At 43.9% G+C, this 22,627-nt stretch overlaps 1 protein-coding gene across 1 annotated transcript in view; it reads right to left on the bottom strand.

The window, feature by feature from the left end:
* The window catches only part of EHF (ETS homologous factor), a 45,206-nt gene that overhangs the window by 6,809 nt on the left and 15,770 nt on the right, over positions 1 to 22,627 (bottom strand). Inside the window, exons 2-6 of the mRNA XM_038764865.1 lie at positions 11,641 to 11,740; positions 8,006 to 8,251; positions 3,059 to 3,121; positions 1,257 to 1,325; positions 1,091 to 1,159 (exon numbers count right to left, since the gene is read on the bottom strand). Of these exons, the coding sequence (XP_038620793.1) occupies positions 1,091 to 1,159; positions 1,257 to 1,325; positions 3,059 to 3,121; positions 8,006 to 8,251; positions 11,641 to 11,737 (544 nt within the window). The 5' untranslated portion in view covers positions 11,738 to 11,740. The remainder of the gene's footprint in view (positions 1 to 1,090; positions 1,160 to 1,256; positions 1,326 to 3,058; positions 3,122 to 8,005; positions 8,252 to 11,640; positions 11,741 to 22,627) is intronic.

Below are 22,627 nucleotides of genomic sequence, written 5' to 3'. Positions count from 1 at the left end.
AGGAACAACCCTTGTCCAGGAGGGAAGGAAGGGAGAAAAGCATTGGACAGCTGCTGAGCTTCCCTTAGTCTTTCAGGCTGGTGACAGCATATAGGACATGCTCATCACTCACCCTGTTCCAATAATAATAATAATAATAGTGGTATCTGTTTAGTGCTATGTGCCAAGCACTGTACTAAGTGCTGGGAGAGATCAAATAATCAATCAACCATATTTACTGAGTGCTAACCATGTGTAGAGCACTGTACTAAGCGCATGGGAGAGTACAATGTAACAGAGTTGGTAGACACATTCCCTGCTCCCAAGGAGCTCGGTGTTGAGAGGAGATACAGCATAAGCAGATTAGACACAGTCCTTGCCAACCAGAAGCTCTGCCCAGTGATCATGCTGCCAAATGGCTACGTTTTTCATGGCTAATACATGCCCCAGGTCTCATTTGACAAAAAGAGCCTGATCTGTAACTACAACATTTTTACCTATTCCTTTGGCACAAGCAAATCCAGCACTTGCAGGTTCCTACAAGCAAACACACACACACACACACACACACACACACACACACACACACACACACACACACACACACACACATATATATCAAGGAATAAAATATCGAGGCATCTTTTTATAACCCCAATTTGCCTGGGCAAAGACTCATGATCACATATACACTTCAGCATTTGTAGGTCCTATAAATCAATGTGCAGTTGTGTGGAGGCAGGTCTCAAAGGGCCCTCAAAATGCTACTTTATTCTGTACAAACTTATTTTATAGGCACAGGAATTTAGAGACACAATTGCCCACCTACCAATTACAACCATGACGATGTCCCCAAATATGAGGGGAAAGACACTGCTAACAATTGCAAATTGCACGCATAGCTTCTGGACTTAGGGAGATGTGCAAATTCTTCTTCGGAAAATAATGGCTCACAAATTAGAAGACCTTTTCCCCAGGTTAGTCCTTTCAGAACCTCCTTGGGACAAGAATCGGTTCTGATGAGAAAGATGGGGAAGGGACAGAAATCTGACATGCAACTGATGTATGCCTGTGTTTCTGCCCAACCAGAGATGTCAGAAAGATAGCTTACCAAGAGGAAGGTGTCCAGTAGTTGTCATGGAAATCTGGGCTCGGCAAAAACTTTTACTGTCCAATAATTCTGTCAATGAAAGGAGAGTAAAAATGTAAAATCGGTTCCTGCACCAATGAAGTTTTTGAGACCACAAAGATGCTTCAAATGTTGTGAAGTTAGTTACCTACTGTACTACCATAGTTGGTGTCATATAAATAATTCTCTTCTTTCCAAGTCGCCATGATTGAAGGATCTGAAAATGGAAGGAAAGGAAGATGATCAGCAATTTGAATTTCTATCCAGCAAAGCAAATGATGTGCTGACTGTCCTGTTCTACTGGAAATCAGAGAAGAGATGTCAGAGAATTGGAAATCCATGAAAAAGAAGCCAAATTTTGTACATTTATTCCAATGGGTGCCATGGCATAGAAACATCCTCCTTGGAGAAAACTAATTTGAAAAAAATATCTGGAATATTTTTTTTAATTAGTCTTCTGATTAGTTGGGCTCTCTTTCTGAACAGTACAATAGTGTCAATCAGTAAATCAGTGCAGTCGTTCAAATGGTGAGTACATCCTAGCACTTAATATTTTGTGGGTTAAAACTTAGAAGGAAAACTGGGAAAAGGAAAGTCTGAATCTGCACTCTCAAACACACAAAATTTGGACTTTAATGTCCTTCACCAGAGGCTCCTCCCCTTTTCACAACGGAGAAAGAGAGGGGAAAGGTAGAAAACTTTCCCACTGGATCAGCAGGTTCTTTACTCTGATTAGATGAGGATCAGTTTGTTTCCTTGTATTCGCAGATCTGAAACACCCCCTCCTTTAGCCGCATCCATGATTCCCAGTTCCGAATAGTATGACTCCAGGAGAGCATTGTTTTGTTTTGATAATATAAATGGAATAAAATCTGAGTCATTGGCTAAGTCCTCCTGTTTACGACATAGGGATTTAGCTGGTATTTTAACTAATAGCTACGTGTTTGGGCATCCCAAGCCCAAGTTCTTTGGGTTACACCCACTCCCTGTTTGGTCACCTCCTACACCTGTTGTTGTTTCTAAAAACAAATCGAATCGAGGAGGTTTGGGGGGTGACAGTCCCCTCTCCTCAAAGGGTGGACCTACCTCCACACCCATCATCCCCAGTCTCTGAGGCTCCGTGACCCAATCGTCTCCCTTGTCTACACAAGGAAAAACTGAATTCCTGAGTGAGCTCCCTAGGCATGCCACTCGTGACTCTCCTTGTGAAGAATTCCACAGGGTAATTGGGGCTGTTCACTACCCAAAGGACAGCGGCATGGAGCCAGTCACTGAAGGAGACCAAGTCAGGCAATAAGCCTCCAGTTTCTGGTGTGGCTGTGTACAAGAGCCACAGAGGTGGCTGCTGAAGCTTAATTAATGTGCTTAACAGATATTGTTTTTCTTTTAATAATGGGGGAGTAGCCATTTTATGAAGTAGTAAATACATGCATGGGGCCAATTTCTGCCCTGAGTAAGTCACCACAACCTCAGGGCCAAATTCTGCCTTCGGTGGCTGGCACGCAACTCCCACTGAAGCCAGTGGCAAGATCTGTCCCATACAGTTTGCACTCTACATAATCTGGGAAGGGACTGAGCATTCGGGGGTAGATCCTGGACTACTGGGTCCTTCCATCAAGAGACGGAGGCCAGACTCCCTTCACTTCCCAGGGAGTCATAGGCTCTTTAATGTCTCCCATTTTCATGGGCAACCCAGGGGGGAAGTGTGGGGTCTTAGACAAGCCGGCCCATTTCATAACACTCTCACCACACCTCCTTGAAGAGAGGCATTTACTAGGAGGGCTCTCGAAAGGGACTTCCTTCTAGAATTGGATCCTTGGGGAAAGATCTGGAAGACCCATCCTAAACACTAGATTAACTTTGCTTTCTATAACTAAGCACCAGTAGGGTCCTCCTTGCTCTTAAGTGCATACCCAGAAATATTGGCATTTCGACACCAGTGCTACTCACCTGTTTGTTCTGTCTTAACAATGACATTGTGTGTTGACTGGAATAGATCACTGCCACACTGACCTTCAAGAGATTGAAGCAGAAAAAGCCAAGTGAAACTAAGTTAAAAAAGAGCCAAAAACCCATTCAGTTTAAGCTGAACTTATTCACTGAACCCACACTCATTCAGGAACCACCTTAGCTACTAGCAATTCAAGCAATAGTCAGGACTATTAAGAGATACGCTTTCCAGAGGAAGGATTCAGTTTAGCCATAGTGTCTCTCATTTGATTCCTGAACCCATTACTCCCCATTACTCTGAGGGTGGATAGATTATAATTGTAATATTTGTCAAGCACTTACTGTGTGCCAAGCATTATACCAAGTTCTGGGTCAGATATAACATAATCAAGTCCTACAAGGGACTCCACAGACTAAGTAGGAGGGTGGTGGGGGAAAAGGTATTTAATCCCCATTTTACAGTTAAGGAAACTGAGGCATAGAGATGTTAAGTGACTTGCCTGAGGTCAAACAGCAGTCAAATGGCAGAGTCAGAATTTGAACTCAGATCCCCTGACCCCCATTCCAAGATTCTAGACCATGTTGATTCTCTTAATGTAGCCTGAATGCTATGGAAGAGGATTAGCCCTTGGGGAATAGTAGTTCTTCATTTCTACTAGAATCAGGCCAAAGAGAAGCAACATGGCCTAGTGGACAGAGCAAGGGCCTGGGAGTTGGAAGGACTGGGGTTCTAATCTCTGCTCCGCCACTTGTCTGCTATGTGACCCGGGGCAAGTCACTTAACTTTTCTATGCCTCAGTTATCTGTAAAATGGAGATTAAGACTGTGAGCCCGATATGGGACATGGACTGTGGCCAACCTGATTTGCTTGTATCTACCTGAGATCTTAGTATAGTGTCTGGCACAAAGTAAGCACTTAAATAATAATAGTAATAATAATAATAATAATAATAATAATAATAATAATAATAATAATAACAGTGGTATTTGTTAAGCATTTAACCATGTGCCAGACAAATACATTAACAAACACATTTTAAAAAAATTAGTCTTATAGTGGTCGAAAAACCAGGAAGAGCTTCTTGCAGTTAAAACTCGAGTAGATTTTTGAAAGAAGCAGTAGAATCCCCTACCCTGGAATGATGCAAAATATGTAGACAGCCATCTGTCTGCACCATAATCTGGAAGCAGGGGAATAGACTACATGGTCCCACTAAGGGATGTCTTGCAGCCTAAGAATTCTCTCCGGATGGAGAGGGTCAGATGTGGAGATGAAGGGAACACTACAGAGGAAATTCTGAGCTGGGAAACATCTTGTCTAAGAAAAACACTCCTCCCCAACTCAGAGGTGTCAATAGAAAAATCAGAGAGGATGAGAAGCAGCATGGCCTAGTGAATAGAGCACAGGCCTGGGAGTGAGAAGGAGCTGGGTTCTAATTTCTGCTCCACCACTTGCCTGCCATAAGACCTTGAGCAAGTCACTTCACTTCTCTGTGCCTCAATTACCTCATCTGTGAAATGGGGATTAATTCTCTGAACCCCGTGTGGGACATGGACTGTGTCCAACCTGATCAACTTGTATCTACCCTAGCACAGAGTAAGCACTTAACAAATACCATTAAAAAAAGAAAGATCATCTCCAAGTTCATCTCAATCAGCCAGTCAATCATATTTATTGAACACGTACCATGGACTAAGCACTTGGGAGAGTGCAATGCAACAGATTTGGTAAACACGTTCCCTGCCCACAACACAAGGAGCTTGCAGCCTAGAGTCGACATACTCTCCCTCCTCGAGACCCTGGGTAGCCACTCCTGGCCTTGATTTAGGATGCTGTCTAAAGGAAGTAAATTTTATATGGGGGAGATATTTTCTTGTCAGCTGATCATTATTTCTGGGAAATTTTTTTAGTGTCTTGTCTGGTTTGTTTCTAGTAAAAAAGAAATGAGTAGCAGTGAGCTGGGAGGGGGTGACTGACAGCCTGAGAGTGAGCTCATCCAAAATGGCTAGTGGTAAGAGAGACCCAGATGGGTGGAATGCTGTTGTACCAATTATTTTTCAAGCTCCCCCCTTGGGTTGACACTATGTTCCAGAACAAGTAGCTTTGACAGAAGTATGCAAAATACCAGTCAAAATATCAGCCAAATTAATCTTGGGTTCATTCGTCTCTATGTATTTTACAGCAGGATGCTTTTACATAAGATACTGTTTGAAGAAAACATTCTAGGAAATACCTTTCACATCACTTTCAAATCCTGAGCTAAGGCAAAGTTCAAATGAGGTAAAATTATACCAAAATTTCCCAATACATATTTTCTTCATGAAATGTAATTATGCCCACAGTGAGTCTGTTGTGGGAACACACATCCCCTCATGTATTTTGTGAGCATCATCAGAAAAGTGTCTTTCGAAGATGTCTTTGGAAATAAAGTTCGATTGTGTAAATTCCATATGGAGTTTCGTATTTACATTTAGAATCATAAGGCATTCTAGAGTTATGCAGTACTGAATTCCATAAACAGCTACAAGCCTACATCATCAATCATCATCATCAATCATATTTATTGAGCGCTTACTGTGTGCAGAGCACTGTAATAAGGGCTTGGGAAGTACAAATTGGCAACATATAGAGACAGTCCCTACCCAACAGTGGGCTCACAGTCTAAAAGGGGGAGACAGAGAACAAAACCAAACATACTAACAAAATAAAATAAATAGAATAGATATGTACAAGTAAAAGAAATAAATAGAGTAATAAATATGAACAAACATATATACATATATACAGGTGCTGTGGGGAAGGGAAGGAGGTAAGATGGGGGGGATGGAGAGGGGGACGAGGGGGAGAGGAAGGAAGGGGCTCAGTCTGGGAAGGCCTCCTGGGAAGGCCTACACATATTCACTCACAGTTACAGAGGTTTGGAAAGAAGGAGAAAGATATATGTATGATCAATTAATCAAAGGTACTTAGGACTTACTGTGTGCAGAGCACTGTACTAAGTACTCAAGCCTGATGTATCAGTGATATTTATTGAGCTCTTACTATGCGCAGAGCAGTACATGTCTGACCTTTTTTCCTTAAGTATTAAAAGAATTAGCACAAATTGTTAGTACTCTGTTTTAACCTGTCAGTATCTTCTTATGTGTCTGTGACTTAGACTTAGCCTGCAGAACACCTTCACTTAAATGAAACTTCATCAGAGAAATCAGATTCTTGTAGCTATCAACTTATATGTATGCTGCCTTAAGGCACAATAGTTCCATGAAAATACTAGCATCAGGGAGAGAGGGAAAAGTCCCCCACTTGTCTGCTGTGGGACCTTGGGCAAGTCACTTAACTTCTCTCAGTTAGCTGTAAAATGGGGATTAAATCTTCCTCCCCCAGACTTGGACTGTGAGTCCCCTGTGGGACAGGGACTGTGTCCAACCTGATTATCTTATATCTAACCCAGCACTTAATACAGTGCCTGGCACATAGTAAGTGCTTAACAAGTACCATAAAACAAAATAAGAAAACCCTCCCAAAACCCCAACTTTCTTACTTCCATGAATTCCCAAAATTCAATGCAAATTAGCAACAGATTAGAAGCAGCATGGCTGAGTGGAAAGTCCATGGCCCTCAGAGCCAGAGGACTTGGGTTCTAATTCTGGCTCTATCTCTTGTCTGTTGTGTGATCCTGTGTGAGTCACTTTATGCCTCAGTTTTCCCATCTGTAAAATAGGGATTAAGACTGTGAGCCCTGCGTGGGACAGGGACTACATCAATCTTAATTAACTTGTCTCTACCCAAATAATAAGAATAAGAATAATTATAGTATTTGTTAAGTGTTTACTATGTGCCAAGCACTGTTCTAAGACCTGGGTTAGAGAAGCAGTGTGGCTCAGTGGAAAGAGCACGGGTTTAGAAATCAGCAGTCCTGGGTTCTAATCCCGGCTCCACCACTTGTCTGTTGTGTGACCTTGGGTAAGTCACTTAACTTATCTGTGCCTCAGTTCTCTCATCTGTAAAATGGAGATTACTGAGAGCTCACCTTCTCCAGGAAGCCTTCCTAGACTGAGCCCCCTTTTTCCTCTCCTCCTCCCCATCCCCCCTGCCCTACCTCCTTCCCCTTCCCACAGCACTTGTATATATATATATATATATATATATATATATATTTGTACAGATTTATTACTCTACTTATTTTACTTGTACATATTTACTATTCTATTTGTTTTGTTAATGATGTGCATATACCGTTAATTCTATTTGTTCTGACGATTTTGACACCTGTCTACCCATTTTGTTTTGTTGTCTGTCTCCCCCTTCTAGACTGTGAGCCCGTTGTTGAGTAGGGACCATCTCTATATATTGCCGACTTGTACTTCCCAAGAACTTAGTACAGTGTCCTGCACACAGTAAGCGCTCAATAAATATGATTGAATGAATAAATGAATGACAACCTGATTACCTTGTATCTACCCCAGTGCTTAGAACAATGCTTGGCACATAGTAAGTACTTCACAAATACCACCTTTATTATACAAGGCAATCAGGTTGTGCCATGTGGAGCTCACAGTCTCAATCCCCTTTTTATAGATGAGGAAACTGAAGCACAGAGAAGTTAAGTCACTTCCCCAAGGTCACACAACGGACAAGTGGCAGAGCCAGGATGAGACACCACAACCTCTGGCTCCCAAGCCAGTGCTCTTGCCACTAGGCCATGCTGCTTCTTATAATGTTTGGCACATTATAAGCACTTAAGTACCATTTTAAAATTAATTAATTAATAAGAAAAAAACACTCCCCCTCTCCACCTCTTTCCTGTATCAGGAAATGAAGTAATTGGTCATGGAGACAATATTTTACCCTGACTGATGAAGAATCCCATCTCTCAAGCTTTGTCTGTGCTCTTCCCAATATGCTTATCAGAAAACTCTGTCTCTACTGGGGAGGGAGATATTCACCATTCCATTTTAGATGCTGCAGGTTGCTGTAAAGGAGCTGCCCAGCTGTTCCAGCTGCCCGGGTGAATTCTTGCAAGCTCATACTGCACAGGTGTTCACCATTGATATCAAACTCCTGAAAAGGAATGCAGCTGCCATCCAGTTGATTGGTGTCCAGGAGATGCTGGAGCCATTCCCACACCTGGTACTTGGTCCAATACTGAGGATGTATCTCGTGCCACTGACTTCCAAAAAATCCATTAGAAACTGCAAAACAGTAGCTTCAATGACCTGTTGTGCTCATAATAATAATATCAGACATGAATATGCATCAGTTCCAGTTGGACGGATTCATTGTAACACATTGTGGGCCCCAAGAGGGACAGGGACCGTGCAAATTTCCCACCCTTGTACTCTCTCCCAGTGCTTAGTAAAGTGCTCTGCACACATAACTGATTAATAAATATTATGCTACTATGGCTATTACATCCACAGTTAGCATTTTCAGGAGGGACAGTGGTCTCATGGATAAACTACATTTAGGAAATGGGGTGTTGGTTTCTCGCCCAGATCTTCAACCAGTTTTCAATGGACCCCAAGCCAATCACTTACCCTCTCTGAACCTCAGCTTCCACACTTGTAAAATTGGGATAATAATACTTCCTAGCTTTCTCACCAGGACTTTATGAGGACAAATGACATAAACTTCTTTCAAGTGCTTTGAGCTCCTTAGAAGAAAGGTGCTATGTAAGCACATAGTATTACTATATATTCCCCAGTTTATGTGCCTGCCCAATAATTATCATACACACAAACAACAACCCACCCCACTTTTCACCAAAGATTTATGAAAAGAGCACCGAGATGCCTCCAGTGACCCTCTCCCAGTGGCGGATAGATTATTCACTAATCAGCAAAGGTAATTTCTCACGGAAAAAAAAATATACTGGAAAAATGCTGATCCAGAGAAAAACGACAAGGTTCATTGGGTCCTGAAAGGATCTCAGCTATGGTGTTGTCTACCAAACTGTTTATTCCCACATTTAAGAATGTGCTCAATTGTCCATCAATCCTTAATCAAATTAGCAAAGGTGTGGCATTCTTGTAAATAAGCATTTGCAAGTAAGCATTTGGTGAATCTTTAAACCCACCCAAGTGTTGGAGAGAGGCAGCTGGAGGAAACAGCATTTGAAATGTTCCCAAAAGAGCCAAGTTCAGGCCTCTTGACTAATGTTCCTTTTCTCTAGTCTAATCCCTGGGGTCTTTGGCTAAACTCAGTAGAAAAATATATGTGGAATAATGACGGGTGATGCCGGTCATCAAGGGCAAAGGAGTGACAGGAAAGCTTATTGTTTATCCAATCCAACTTGGGGGTGTGTGTCCAGAAGCTCTCCTCCACTCCAATCTTAGAAAACTTCAAGGAATGGGTGCATAAACTTGATTTAAGGCAGAGTAATTCAAGGGAATGGGTTCAGAGTGCAATCCCAAATTGTATGCATCTTTCCAAAGTGAGGTTAGCCCAATTTGGGCCCATTAAAGCTGGACTTCACATTCACCCCCTAAGGGGAAATCAGGAGAACAGGGCATCATTGCTCAGTGGGACCCCAAAACTGTTTCCTTTCAGGGGGTTTCTGGGGAAAGTTGTTTGATATAGCCTTATTGCCCCAGTTTTCTTGCCCAACTACAAAATGAACTTCAAGCAAGAACATGTGCCCCGGATCACTAACTCTTTGGATTCTACTCCCACTCTGCTGTCCTTCAAGAGAATCCTGGGGTTGACTGAGAAGACTGCCCTCAATAACAACCTTTAGGCCGATGCAGTTGGGAAACGTGAGCCATGATCTGCACTGCATACCCTTGGCTTCTTCAGTAATTTCTTTAAACGCCCATGAGCCTTGGTGACAAGTCTTCATTTTCAATGTGAGCCTGATTGAGCTTGATCTGTCAGCATCAAGGTGAAATTGTAACTCACTCCCATTTCCGGTTGCCCTCTAGGTGATTCCTGGGACTGAATTTGTGGCTTCGTGAGGACTTCAAAGTTAGAAAGTCAAAACTGGAATTTCTGCTCTCCACCAACCTAGTCCAGCCCAGCCCGGAGTATGTCCCCCATCGACAATCTGAAAATGGAGCAGGGACTGCTAGACTGGGGACTCTGAAGGGTCTTCCTGCTGCTGTTTTGTTTTGTTGTCTGTCTCCCCCTTCTAGACTGTGAGCCTGTTGGGTACGGACCGTCTCTATATGTTGCCAACTTGTACTTCCCAAACGCTTAATACAGTGCTCTGCACACAGTAAGCGCTCAATATATATGAGTGAATGAATGAATGCTGCTCTTTCAAGTTTCTTACTGAAATCCAGAGAGCAGAAAAAGTTTGGTTTGCATTCTCACAGGCTTCTGAAGGGGAAATAAAGCATGGAAAAACACTGAAAGACACCCCCTGAAAAAGACAGAGGGTAGAGAGCTCTAGCTCGGGAGCTGTTCCTCTTTCATTGTTCAAACTCAGTTCTTCTGATTATCCTCATCAGCGGAATTGGCATCATTATTGCTTGAGCCCCTTCACTGGGAAGAGCCTCAGACTGAGCCCCGTGTCTGGGATTGGGTACTTTTTTTAAATGGCATTTATTAAGCACTTATTATATGCAAAGCACTGTTCTAAGTGCTGATGAGGTTACAAGGTAATCAGGTTGTCCAACGGGGGGCTCACAGTTTAAATTCCCATTTTACAGATGAGGTAACTGAGGCCCAGAGAAGTGAAGTGACTTGCCCAAAGCCGGAATTTGAACTCATAACCCCTGACTCCAAAGCCCATGCTCTTTCCATTGAGCCACATAGTACCTGATCTCACTTGGTTGCTCTGCCTAGTGACCCTGCAGGGGCATCCAAATATTACCCAGGACAAAACCAAAGTCGACGGAATAACTCTAGAGGTTACCCAGTGATTCAAAGGCAGAGTTCTTGGAGTCCTTGTTCCAGCTGGGGCTCGTTCCCTTTCACTGCCATCCCTCTTGTCTGACATGCTTTAAGAATCAAATTCTGATGTACAGATTTCCGCCTCCTGGATGTTGGGCTAAATTCAGAACCAGGTGCAGTAATGAGTTTAAGGGAACAGTTTCCAATAATAATCCCCAAATGTTTCCTCTCTCAGTCAAAATGTCCTAGACGAAGTGCCGAAAGAGAGTCCTCAATGAACAGGGCCCCCGTGGGCAGTATCCAGTGCCCCATCTCTCTAAACTGGCACCTAAACTTGGTGCACATTAGACTGATCTCTGACATATGTAGCACCAGAACTGAGCAGCCCCGACAACCTCAAAGACTCCCCACAGCACCAGATTAAAATAGACAAGGAAACTTGACCCTCAGCCTGTTCCTGCTCCGTGAACCCCTCTCTTCCAGGCTGCCAATCTGACGCCTTTCAGGAGAACTAAGTTTGCTTTGCCATAAATAGGAGCAGTGGGAAAATCTCCAAAATACCTATCCTAGGAGGGGACCGGGGATCACCAAGGAGTACTTCAGGGAGTTACATTCCCACAACCGCTCCAGAACATCTCCAGAGTTTTCAGAACAATTCCAAACAAAGTGGGGTGAACGCACGACAGGAGGAAAATGCCGTGGATGCAGGCATCGGAATAGAGGTCGTCAAAGCTAAAAATCTTCCTACCATTGCACGTGGGGTAGCCATCTGTCCAGGAAGGCTGCTGATGGAGGAGATTGCTGTTGGGATTGAGATTCATCACACCACTTCCTTCCAGAATCATGATCTGCAAGGGAATCAAACACCCCTCTCAGTTAGTGGCTTCTTCTGGAGAGCGCAATTCAGAAAGCGCAAATGGTGAAGTGCTTTTTTTTTTAAAGTAAGTCCTTCTGCACAAGCATCACAAACATGTTGCCACAGCCCTTTTCGGGAAAGGCAAAACTTGTCTGCGATTAAAATTTCCATGTCCAATTTTCATATGCATGAGGCAAGTTTTTACAGCCACTCATTCACAAATGAATAATCTCTGATCAGGAATGAAGCCGAATGAAAATGCAATACCTCTAGCAGAGCAATGCTGGATGACTTCCAGGTTTACAAAAGCGAAACACCAAGAATGTTTTTTCTTAAAGCGGCATTTCAGTAAGTGCAAAACTCAAACCTGTGGCCGCTTAAGCAGACGCTTCAGCAGGACTCAGCTCTGCAAGCAAGCCCTCAACAATCCAAACACACCCTCACCAACGCACACGTAGGCAGCTGTCCCACTGACTGGCTTAGGCAGTGATCAGGCAGGGCAGGAGTGATTTCCAAAAAAACAGGTACCAGGTAGCCAGGGGTGGCAGCCAATATAAAGATGAGCATGGCAGTTTCTCTGCCACTCCCAATTCCAAAATGTTTCCAGGTCCCGGACCCGACAGAAAACCAACCCCAAGGAAGGGCATCAGCCAAAGGACAGCCATTTCATTGCTTTGTCTTTGGCCTTAGCTGATAAGTCCTACCAATTGCCATTTACTAAACATGATGGAGCATGAGGGTTTTCAGAGTAGAAACAGGGGCTGGCTTTGAATTGGCAGCAAAAACAAGTCTCAGTGGGCCCAGATGCTGAGCTGAGAGCACCTTCTCTTCACATTCGAATGAGAATTCGGACTAATGACAGCAGGGGTCACAGGAGAATCATGGAGACGTATCTTACTGTGTGGCTCTTTTGGTAAAGAAAAAGAGGCCATGACTCTCTGCCGTAGTTCCAGCCTAACAACTTTGACCCCAACTGAAGGTACTTTTTCTAAAAAAAAAAAAAGTATTCTTCCCTGAATGGGCTGAGCTCCCAAGAATCACATTTTGCATTCAGAGAAGCAGTGTGGCTCAGTGGAAAGAGCGCGGGCTTTGGAGTCAAAGGGCATGGGTTCAAATCCTGGCTCGGCCACTCATCAGCTGGGTGACTTTGGGCAAGCCACTTCACTTCTCTGGGCCTCAGTGACCTCATCTGTAAAATGGGGATGAAGACTGTGAGCCCCCCGTGGGACAACCTGATCACTTTGTAACCTCCCCAGCGCTTAGAATGGTGCTTTGCACATAGTAAGCGCTCAATAAATGCCATTATTATTATTATTCCCTTCAAAGTTAGTGTCCCCTACCCAAGGTGCGAAGACCCTCCCGCCCAGAGCAGGGGAGGCCATATCCTTCCTCCCTCCCTCTCCCCCAAGTCACTCCTCCACCCCCCGTCTTCGTGCACCACTGCGTTTGAGGTCTGGTGGACTGATGCCTTCCGCCAGAGCCTCCTGTTCCCTGGAACAATCCAGAGAGGGAGAATTCAACTGCAGAAAGGGAGGGGTGCTGGCGCTCCAACCACGGTTTATGCAACTGTCACCCAACAATGGACTTTAGTAGAGAAGCTGGGGAAAAACAAAAGTGAAAATGGTTCACCGAGCTCTGCCAAGGCAGAGGTGGGAATGAAAAGGTTGGGGAGACTGCATTCCCGGGGTCACCTGTCACTCAGCGACAAAAACAAACTGCTCCCCATTTTTCTTTACAAACCACAAATTCTATATGGCTGGAACCTTTCACGTCATGCTACCTGAAGCCTCTTCCCTCCCTCTTTCCAGTGTGCTGAATATGGGCTGTGGAGGGTTTGTCCCATACCAGAGAGAATTGGGCAAACTCCTCTGTGCATCTGAAATCTTCCCCAATACAGAAGGCTCACCGCTCCATGGACTAGTCTTCTCCCGGCACTCCGTCTGCCCTCCCCCCTCACCCATGCCACCTCCCAACCACCACATTGCCAACTTTAAATGTTTGCTCAACAAACAACCATAGTAGGAAAGTTACTGTTTAACATTTTAAGGTTTGAAGATCATCACCCAGACCCTTTTCCCAAGGCATTCAATAGGCAGGTTACCAAACCAGAGAAGGGCAGACTGGTTTTTTTCCTCAAAATTCTTCCTCTCAACTTTGAGCACTGCGGTCACTGAAAAGAGCCATTTCCCGAGGAATTAAGAGGCGGGCAGAGCTGACCGGTGACCTCACTTGGCTAGGGCAGTGTGGGCAAAGTAGGGTTTTCATTTGCATTTCCCAGCTTTTGGCAGCTGCAGTCAGTGTGGGTCTCCTCACAGAGTCCTACTCTTAACTCGCAGCCCCGGGAAACAGTGGAAATAGACAGATTTTGAAAGAGTCGAAATGGGTTACCTTCAGTGACAGTTCTTCCTAGGAAGGGCAACTGAGTGAGGCCCCTTCATTCTGGGACTTTTATGTAAATTTTAGTTCTCCATTCATTCATTCATTCATTCAATCTTATTTATTGAGTGCTTACTGTGTACAGAGCACTGCACTAAGTGCTTGAGAGGGTACAATACAGCAATAAACTGTATCCATGACAAAGGCAGGACACTGCTACTGATGACAGTGTTAATGGTATTTGTTAAAAGTTTGCTATATGCAAACCACTGTACTAAATGCTGAGTTAGATACAAGATAATCAGGTCAGGCACAGTCAGGATCCCAGGGTCTAAGTCCAAGGGGGAACAGGTGTCAAATCCTCCTTTTACAGATGAGGAAATTGAGGCCTCGACTGCCTCAAGGTCACATAGGAGGCCAGTGACAGAGCCAGGATTAGAGCCCACGTCTTCCGACTGCCAGGCCCATGTTCTTTCCACTAGGCCACGGTGCTTTTCTTAATGCTGCTATATATGATCCCACCTGCCAATCTCACTGAAACTGGCAAATTCCTCAGCTGAACGTGTTTCTGAGGTGTGTCTGCCCAGTTAGGCCCCCTTTCTTGGGGAAAGCTGTCCAAGTGAGGAGGCTGTAATTTAAAGGGCACATAAAAATGGTTACTACTTATAGAACATTTTACGTGGCTTAACTCTTTGTGATTCAGAGTTCGTTTTAGCCCAAATGAGGTTATGCAAGCCAGAAGGTTGGAGAGTATTCATCAGCCAATATACCGACACCTCCGAAGTGCTAATGTACGGTTCACATAGGGGTATATTGATTGTTTAATGGGGCTTATTAAATAATCATTTTAATTGTAAAATACATAGTTCATTTTAATATCCCTATTTAAATCACTTGCTTTTATTTAACAAGTTATTTCAGTTAAAAATAATGCTCAAGTCTTTTAAATGTTCCTTTCATTTCTCAGTCCTCTCTCTTCCCCCACCTCAAGGGCTACAGGCCAGTCCCTTCTGCTCCTACCACAGGTGTTTCCTCTAGGTTCTGACCCTTTAGAGAAGCAGCAAGGCCTACTGGAAAGCGTACAAGCCTGAGAGTCAAAGGTATGAGTTCCAATCCCCATTCTGCCATGTCTTCTGTGTAACCTTGGGCAAGTCACTTCACTTCTCTGTGCCTCAATTACCTCATCTGTAAAATGGAAATCGAGACCGTGAGCCCCATGTGGGACAGGGGAGTGTGTACAACCTGATTACCTTGTATCTACCGCAGCACTGGGAACAGTGCTTGACACATAGTAAGCGCTTAATAAATACATTTATTATTATTTTAATGCTCATGATCAAGGACTATCTACGTGCCAAGTCCGTGATAGATAATCAGATTGGACAAAGTTTCTGTCACATAGAAAGTCCCTACTCTAAGAGGAAGGGAGAGCAGGGTATTTTATCTCCATTGCAGAAACTGAGGCAGAGAGAAATTAACTTGATTCACCCAGGATCACCCATGCCTGAGGCAAGTGGCAGAAGGGGGATTAGAATCCAGGTTTCCTGCCTCCTAGTCCTGTTCTCTTTCCATTAAGCCACACTACCTCCTTGCTTTATGAAGAACACATGATTCAGTGCTCCAAGCGGAAAGCAAATTTCCCGAAATGCATTTCCTTTGGCAAGTCTGGGGTTGTCCCAGAGAAATCACCATCCACAGTTCCCTACCCTACCCTCTCATTTAGTTTACAGGTTGTCTCAGTTCTTGATGCAGCTCTATTGTTTTTGTCTTAAATTGTGGTATTTGTTAAGTGCTACTATGTGCCAGGCACTGTACTAAGCACTGGGGCAGAAACAAGCAAATCGGGTTGGACACAGGCCATGTCCCATGTGAGGCTTACGGTCTTCATCCCCATTTTATAGATGAGGTAACAGGCACAGAGAAATGAAAGGACTTGTCCAAGGTCACACAGCAGACAACTGGTGGAGCCAGAATTAGAACCCATAACCTTCTGAGTTCCAGGCCTATGCTCTACCCACTATGCCATGCTGCTTCTTTGCTGCTAATCTTTCCAGCCTCTGGAGCAGCAAACCTCTGTACTCTGTGAATGAGTTGGTGCAAAGAGTTTTTGGACAGAGAAAGAGAACAGAGATCTTCAATATTTTAAAAATAAAATTATCCATATAATTCCAACCCCCCCAAAAAATTCACCATGGCCTGGATATTTTAAATGAAAATGTTTCTCAGTTTGCAATACTCAGATCAATAAATTAATCCTATGTACTGAGCACCTATTGAGAGCACAGCACTTTATTGAGCACTTGAGGGAGAATACTAGAAAGAAAAACACCTGGAGATTCTCAGAGGGACCAGTTGATGACTGTTTCCATATTCAGTAAAGTTCTCTACTCTTGACTCTCATTTACTGCTAATGATTTTACAATCTCTACAGAGTTTCAAAATCTTTCTGAGACACTATCATCATCAGTATTATATAGTGCCTATTCTGAGGGCTTGGGAACATACAATAGAATTAGAAAACCCAATCCCTGTCCTCAAGGTTTTTAGCATTCATTCATTCATTCAATCGTATTTATTGAATGCTTACTGTGGACAGAGTACTGTACTAAGCACTTATAATAACAATGATGGCATTTGTTAAGTGCTTACTATGTGCAAAGCACTGTTCTAAGCTTTGGGGGGATACAAGGCGATCAGGTTGTCCCAGGTGGGGCTCACAGTCTTAATCCCCATTTTACAGATGAGGGAACTGAGGTTCAGAGAAGTGAAGTGACTTGCTCAAGTTCATACAGCAGACATGTGGCAGAGCTGGGATTAGAACCCATGACCTCTGACTCCCAAGCCCATGCTCTTTCCACTGAGCCACGCTGCTTCTCTGCTAGCTGCTTCCTAGCATCTAGGAAGCATCTTGGCCTAGTAGAAAGAGCATGGCCTGGGAGTCAGAGGATGTGCAATCTAATCTCTGCTCCTCCATTTGTCTGCTGTGTGACCTTGGAAAAATTACTTAAAGTCTCTGTGCCTCAGTTTTCACATCTGTAAAATGGAGATTAAATTCTCGCTCCCTTAGACTGTGCGCTCAGTGTGGAACAGGAACTGGGTTCAATTTGATTATCTTGTATCTACCCCAGTACTCAGTACAGTTCTTGGCACATAGTAAATGCTTAATGCGAACAAATGCTTAATGCGTATAATAATAATAATAATAATAATAATAATAATAATAATAATAATAATAATAATAATAAATCACGTCAGATGTTGATATGTCTGGAGGCAGAAGTAGGCCTCCCTGAAGTTGAAGGACAAGAACGATTCACTACACAGTTGATATTGATCAACAGACTTTCCACTACCTTCCCCAGCACCTCTGAATCTTTCTGAGGCTTAACTTTGTCATCAGGAATAAGTCATCCATTTGCCCATCTTTAAGGCTTGGAAAGAAGAACTGCTGATGCTTCACAAATACGAAGTGCCCTGGACTTGCTAAATAATTATCTAAGCGGAAAGAGTGACAGTGAAAGACAGAGCTGCCCTCTTTCTCTGACCTTCCCTCTGCTACTTTGCCACTTTGAGTGGAAATGAGGCTGTCTATCGGGAAAGAGGCATCCAGCCAGCAGACACCTCCTTGAGTGTCTGCAGAGGGTGTAAGGGGAGGGCTAATAGCTCTCAATGTGGTTACAAGATTTCAGCAAACCACCAACAGCAGCAACCTCAGAATCATGTGCTCATACCCTAGAGCAGGCCCTGTCTTAGGCTGGGCTTGGCTGCTGCCTTCAGGAAGCTGCTATTTATGGTGTATCCTCACAACTGAGCTTTGGCCCTCATTTATCAAATTTCCTGTTCAAATGACTTGGTGATGTGTCATACTGGGTGGTGGGCTTGCCCAGTAGCCTGAAACCAATCCCCCCCGCCCTAGCCATTATCGTTCCCATTGTCTACCCTCTCAACTAATCTACGGCTTCCTACCCCCTTGATCCCCCACTTTGGACCGGTCATGCTGGGTGGCAGGTTTGACAGGAGGACTTCCTCCCTGACGCTGGCACCACCCAACTCTGACCACCGCCTGCACAGCGATTTGGTCGTAAATATAAGCAAGGCGGAAGGGGATGGAGGGGCAAGAGCCATCCGAGATGGAAGTTCCTAGAGGGCCAGGGGTATGACAAGTCTTGTACCTCGTCTTTGTCGGTGTTGGGGAATCCAATCAAAATGGAGGAAAAACCATAAAACCAAACCCCAAGACAAGACAGGTGGTGGTCCCCAGGTCCTGTGAATGGACTGGGAAGAGCCACCAGACTTAACAGGGCTGAGGTCACCATGGGAGGGTGTGACTCCCCACAGGGAGTGACTGCAGGAAGCCATCCTGTTTTGTTCTCCCTGCCTGAAAAGAAGCAATCTCTAATAATAAAGTGGAAATGGCTGGACAGAAACCTTCTACGAAATCTGTAGAGAGTGACTTCCAGCTGATTTGAGCTTTGGCTCAACTGGCAGAGTGGACAAAAGACTCTGGGAATCCTTAGTCCAGGGGACTTTGGGGTCCTACCTGCTGAGAACAGTGGACAGTTCTGATCAGTGAGCTCTGCCCCAGTTTGTGCTTGCCAGTGTCTAAGTCACATTCCCTCTGCCTGCAGTGCTGAGAAGCAGCATGATTTAGTGGATAGAGCATGGGCCTGGGAGTCAGAAGGACCTGAGTTTTAATCCCTGCTACACTACATGTCTGCTATGCGACCCTGGACAAGTCACTTCCATGGGCCCCAGTTACCTCTTCTGTAAAATGGGGATTAAGAGTGCAAACCCCATGTGGGGCAGGGACTGAGTCCAACGTGATTAACTTGTATTTACCCCAGTGCTTAGAACACTGCTTGGCACATAGTAAGTGCTTAACAAGTACCATAATTATTAGTATTATTATTCCCTCATCATCCTGGAGTGGCCACTTAATGTGAATAAAAATCCCTGATTCATTATTCTTATTTCTGTAGAGCTTTTAGTCCCTGCACAGTATATTGCTATTCCTAATTAACGTGCTGGCCTCTCCCAGCCACTCAGGGAATGTTAGTCCCATTTGTGTGGCTCAAAGGAAAGAGTAAGGGCTGTGGAGTCAGAGGTCATGGGTTCAAATCCTGGCTCCATCAATTGTCAGCTGTGTGACCTTGGGCAAGTCACTTGACTTCTCTGTGCCTCAGTTACCTCATCTGTAAAATGGAGATGAAGACTGTGAGCCCCCCTGGGGACAACCTGATCATCTTGTAACCTTCCCAGTGTCTAGAACAGTGCTTTGCACATAGTAAGTGCTTAATAAATGCCATTCTTAATTAATTAATTAATTAATTTGATGAATGGAGAAACAGAAGGAGCTTGGGAAGTTTAGGTAATTCACCCAAGGTCACAGAATGAGGCAAGGACAGAGCTGGGATTAGAACTCTGATCCTTGATTTTCCTGTCTGTTTATCATTCCACAGCCTTTGGATAAAGAACCAGAGTTCCCTGCTTCCAACCATCCTTCCCTGCCCCATTGTCCCAACTTAATGGCTAGCCCAACAGAGCAAATGTTGGTTATTTTGCTGTGAGACAGAGCTGAGTTGAGCTGAATGCTAAATTGGAAATTCCCCCGTGGGTAGAGGCTAACTATTCAAATCTAGTCATTCCTCAAGCCTGAGGGCCAGGTCATGACCTCAGGTCAGACACATTCAAAATAAAGACTGAGAGACCTGGGGATAAATTCAGACAATTCACAGAATAGACTTAGAGACACTGAAGAACTTTGAAGAACCCGAAGAGTCTTTCTGACTGGTTCTGACAATCAGACTATATTTTTAAAGAGTTATTCTGGAATTTATTCATCCCAAATAAGAAATAACATATTGTCTATAATTGCTTATGATACATAATCCATGCTTTTACAAATGAATTGGATCATGAATCAAAGCTTGGGAATTTATTTGATCCTTTGAGGATTATGTCACATGCAATTTCATACTTCAGTAATATGTTTCTAAAAACACTTCATATTCAAGTGCATTGTTCAGGGCATTATGCCTCATATTTCAGGTATTTTGTGGTTGTTTATGCTTATTGATATAGGTTGCGTCTGGATCCATCTGTGGATGTGCTCTGCCATTTGTGAGCCATTTGAATATGCGTACACACACACACTTAGCTTAGTAAGTGCTTAGTACAGTGCTCTGCACACAGTAAGCGCTCAATAAATACAACTGAATTAACACACACACACACATACAGACTTCTGTGATCTTTACTACCAAAGGTGCTATTGACAGACATAGAGTTGAACACAAATGAACACCAAAATAAGACAGATGCAAAAGTTGACCAGAAGACAACCTTCACCTCCTAGGCCCTGGCAACTTCATCTTGAGATTGCAACCTAAGAATTGTCAAGAATACGAGGAAAGGTTTGGGCTACAAGGTTGGACTACAGTTCTTTTAGTCTCCTTAACTGGTCTTTCAACCTCTTCCCACGTCAATCCTATATGTAGTTGAATAGATCATCTTATTGAAGCACGGCTCAACCTACATCTCTCCTCTCCTTAAAACTCTCCACTGGATTCCTGTGTCTCTTCGCATAGAATAAAAACTCCTCACAGTCTACTTCAAGGCTCTCTACCATCTGGCTCCACCTCACTTATCTGTTCTCTTCTGCTATTCCCCTACTCTACTCTCTTTGCTCCTCTCAATCCAACCTTCTAGGATTATTTCACTCTTGACTCTCCCTGCCCTGCTTTAATCCCCTCGCTCATGCTGTTTCCTCAGAACTCCCTTCCTCATGACATCAAACTACACCTCTCCCTGTACTCAAACCCCTCTCTAATACCAACTCCTTCAACAAGGTTTCCCAATTAATTTCCCAGCATCCTGAACCATATCATCCTTTCAGTCATCTCTAGCACTTATAAATTTATTTACACCTTTCTTAGCACTCATAAACATATATAGATGTGTAGCTATATATAAAGCAGGTACAATATATAATACGTGTGTGTGGGGGGGGGGGGGGGGGGTGGGTGTGTGTGTTGGCCTCCCTAGTTGTAAATATTTTTAGGTATGCCATCCTCATTAGAGTGCAAACTTTCTGTGGGCTGATAATGTGTCATCAAACAATTCTGTACTTCCTAAGCACTTAGTACAGTGCACAGCACTATGGGCACTCAATTAAAGCTATTACTACTACTTCTACTACTACTTCTAGTACATCTAGTAGTACTATTACTACTACTACCACCTCTTAAAGAGATCCAAATTTTAAGATGTGAGATACAACTGGAAGAGAAAAAGATGTAGTTGAAGATGGGCAATCAAATCTCATTTTCCTTCATGGTACACCCAACTTTTCACCAAGGACAGGGAAGGGAATCAGCAGTCCTGCAGTTCTCCCTGCACAGCTTTGCCAGGATTCAGATAATACACAGAGCATAAACTGTGTGCATCCTTCTGACAGCTCACCAACCAGCTCCAGATGGAAAGAGACCCAGATTTAGGATTCACACACTGGCTTCACAAAGTCCCCGATGTCAACTTTTCCTTTCTTTTCCCTTTCTCACTTTACAAGACCAAATAGTCATTTGTCTTCCATGCTAAAAGAGGTGATAACCAGTACTGGCATTGAAAGAAATGGTTGCACCCCACAGGGCACATAGGTTTTTGGGATACAGCGGTGTGATCTACGGTGCTGAGGAAGATTCCAGCCAGGGTAGCGGTGGGGAATGTGTCTGTTTATTGTTATAATGTACTCTCCCAAGCACTTAGTACAGTGTTCTGCACACAGTAAGAGCTCAATAAATATGACTGCCTGACACTGGTTGAGGCATATCCCATTTCTGGTTCAGTTTCAGTTTCCCCCTGCTCCCTCTAGAAAGCTGCAATTGCAGGGGTCTGTGGTGAAGAGTGGTAGACACTAGAGTATGTTAATAGTGACCATTAGAAATTCTGTAGTTTCTTTCCTGCTCTTAACAGAGAAGCTAACCCCTTCCAGTGCTTCTTCCCTTACCACACAACATCCTGCCTTGCTCTCCAGTGACTGAAGCTAGGAGAGGAGACCTGCTCATTTCTTCAAGAGAAGAATGCTGGCAGCCTTATTTTCAATCCAACAAAAAGCAGCTTGCCAACTAGTACTCTCTGTCACAATTCAACCCAGTGAGGCTGAAAAAAATTTAACTGAGTTTGAGGAAGCAATAACTTTTTCCCAAGATTGTTTCTGGGAGTGGGCTAACCAATTGGTGGCTCCTTCCCAGGGATCCCAGCAGTCTTGTGCTCTCCCTCTTCCTACTCCCCAGCCCTCTGCCAGTCTGTCTTGATCCTGGGAACTACTCTGAGTTCCCAACCTCTTATGGGAGAGTGGAAAATCTGAACCATTATGGTCAACCAGACAGGAATGCCCTGTAAAACTGTAGACTGTAAGGCCAGGCTAGACCTTCAGATTTCTCTAATGCTTGGCTTGCTACCTGGCTTTGCAACTGTCTGCAGTCTGGCACTGAAATTAGCCTGC

The sequence above is a fragment of the Tachyglossus aculeatus genome, chromosome 22 (genome assembly GCF_015852505.1).
Source record: "Tachyglossus aculeatus isolate mTacAcu1 chromosome 22, mTacAcu1.pri, whole genome shotgun sequence".
Lineage (NCBI taxonomy): Eukaryota > Metazoa > Chordata > Mammalia > Monotremata > Tachyglossidae > Tachyglossus > Tachyglossus aculeatus.
This window is presented reverse-complemented; position numbering and strand designations above follow the sequence as displayed.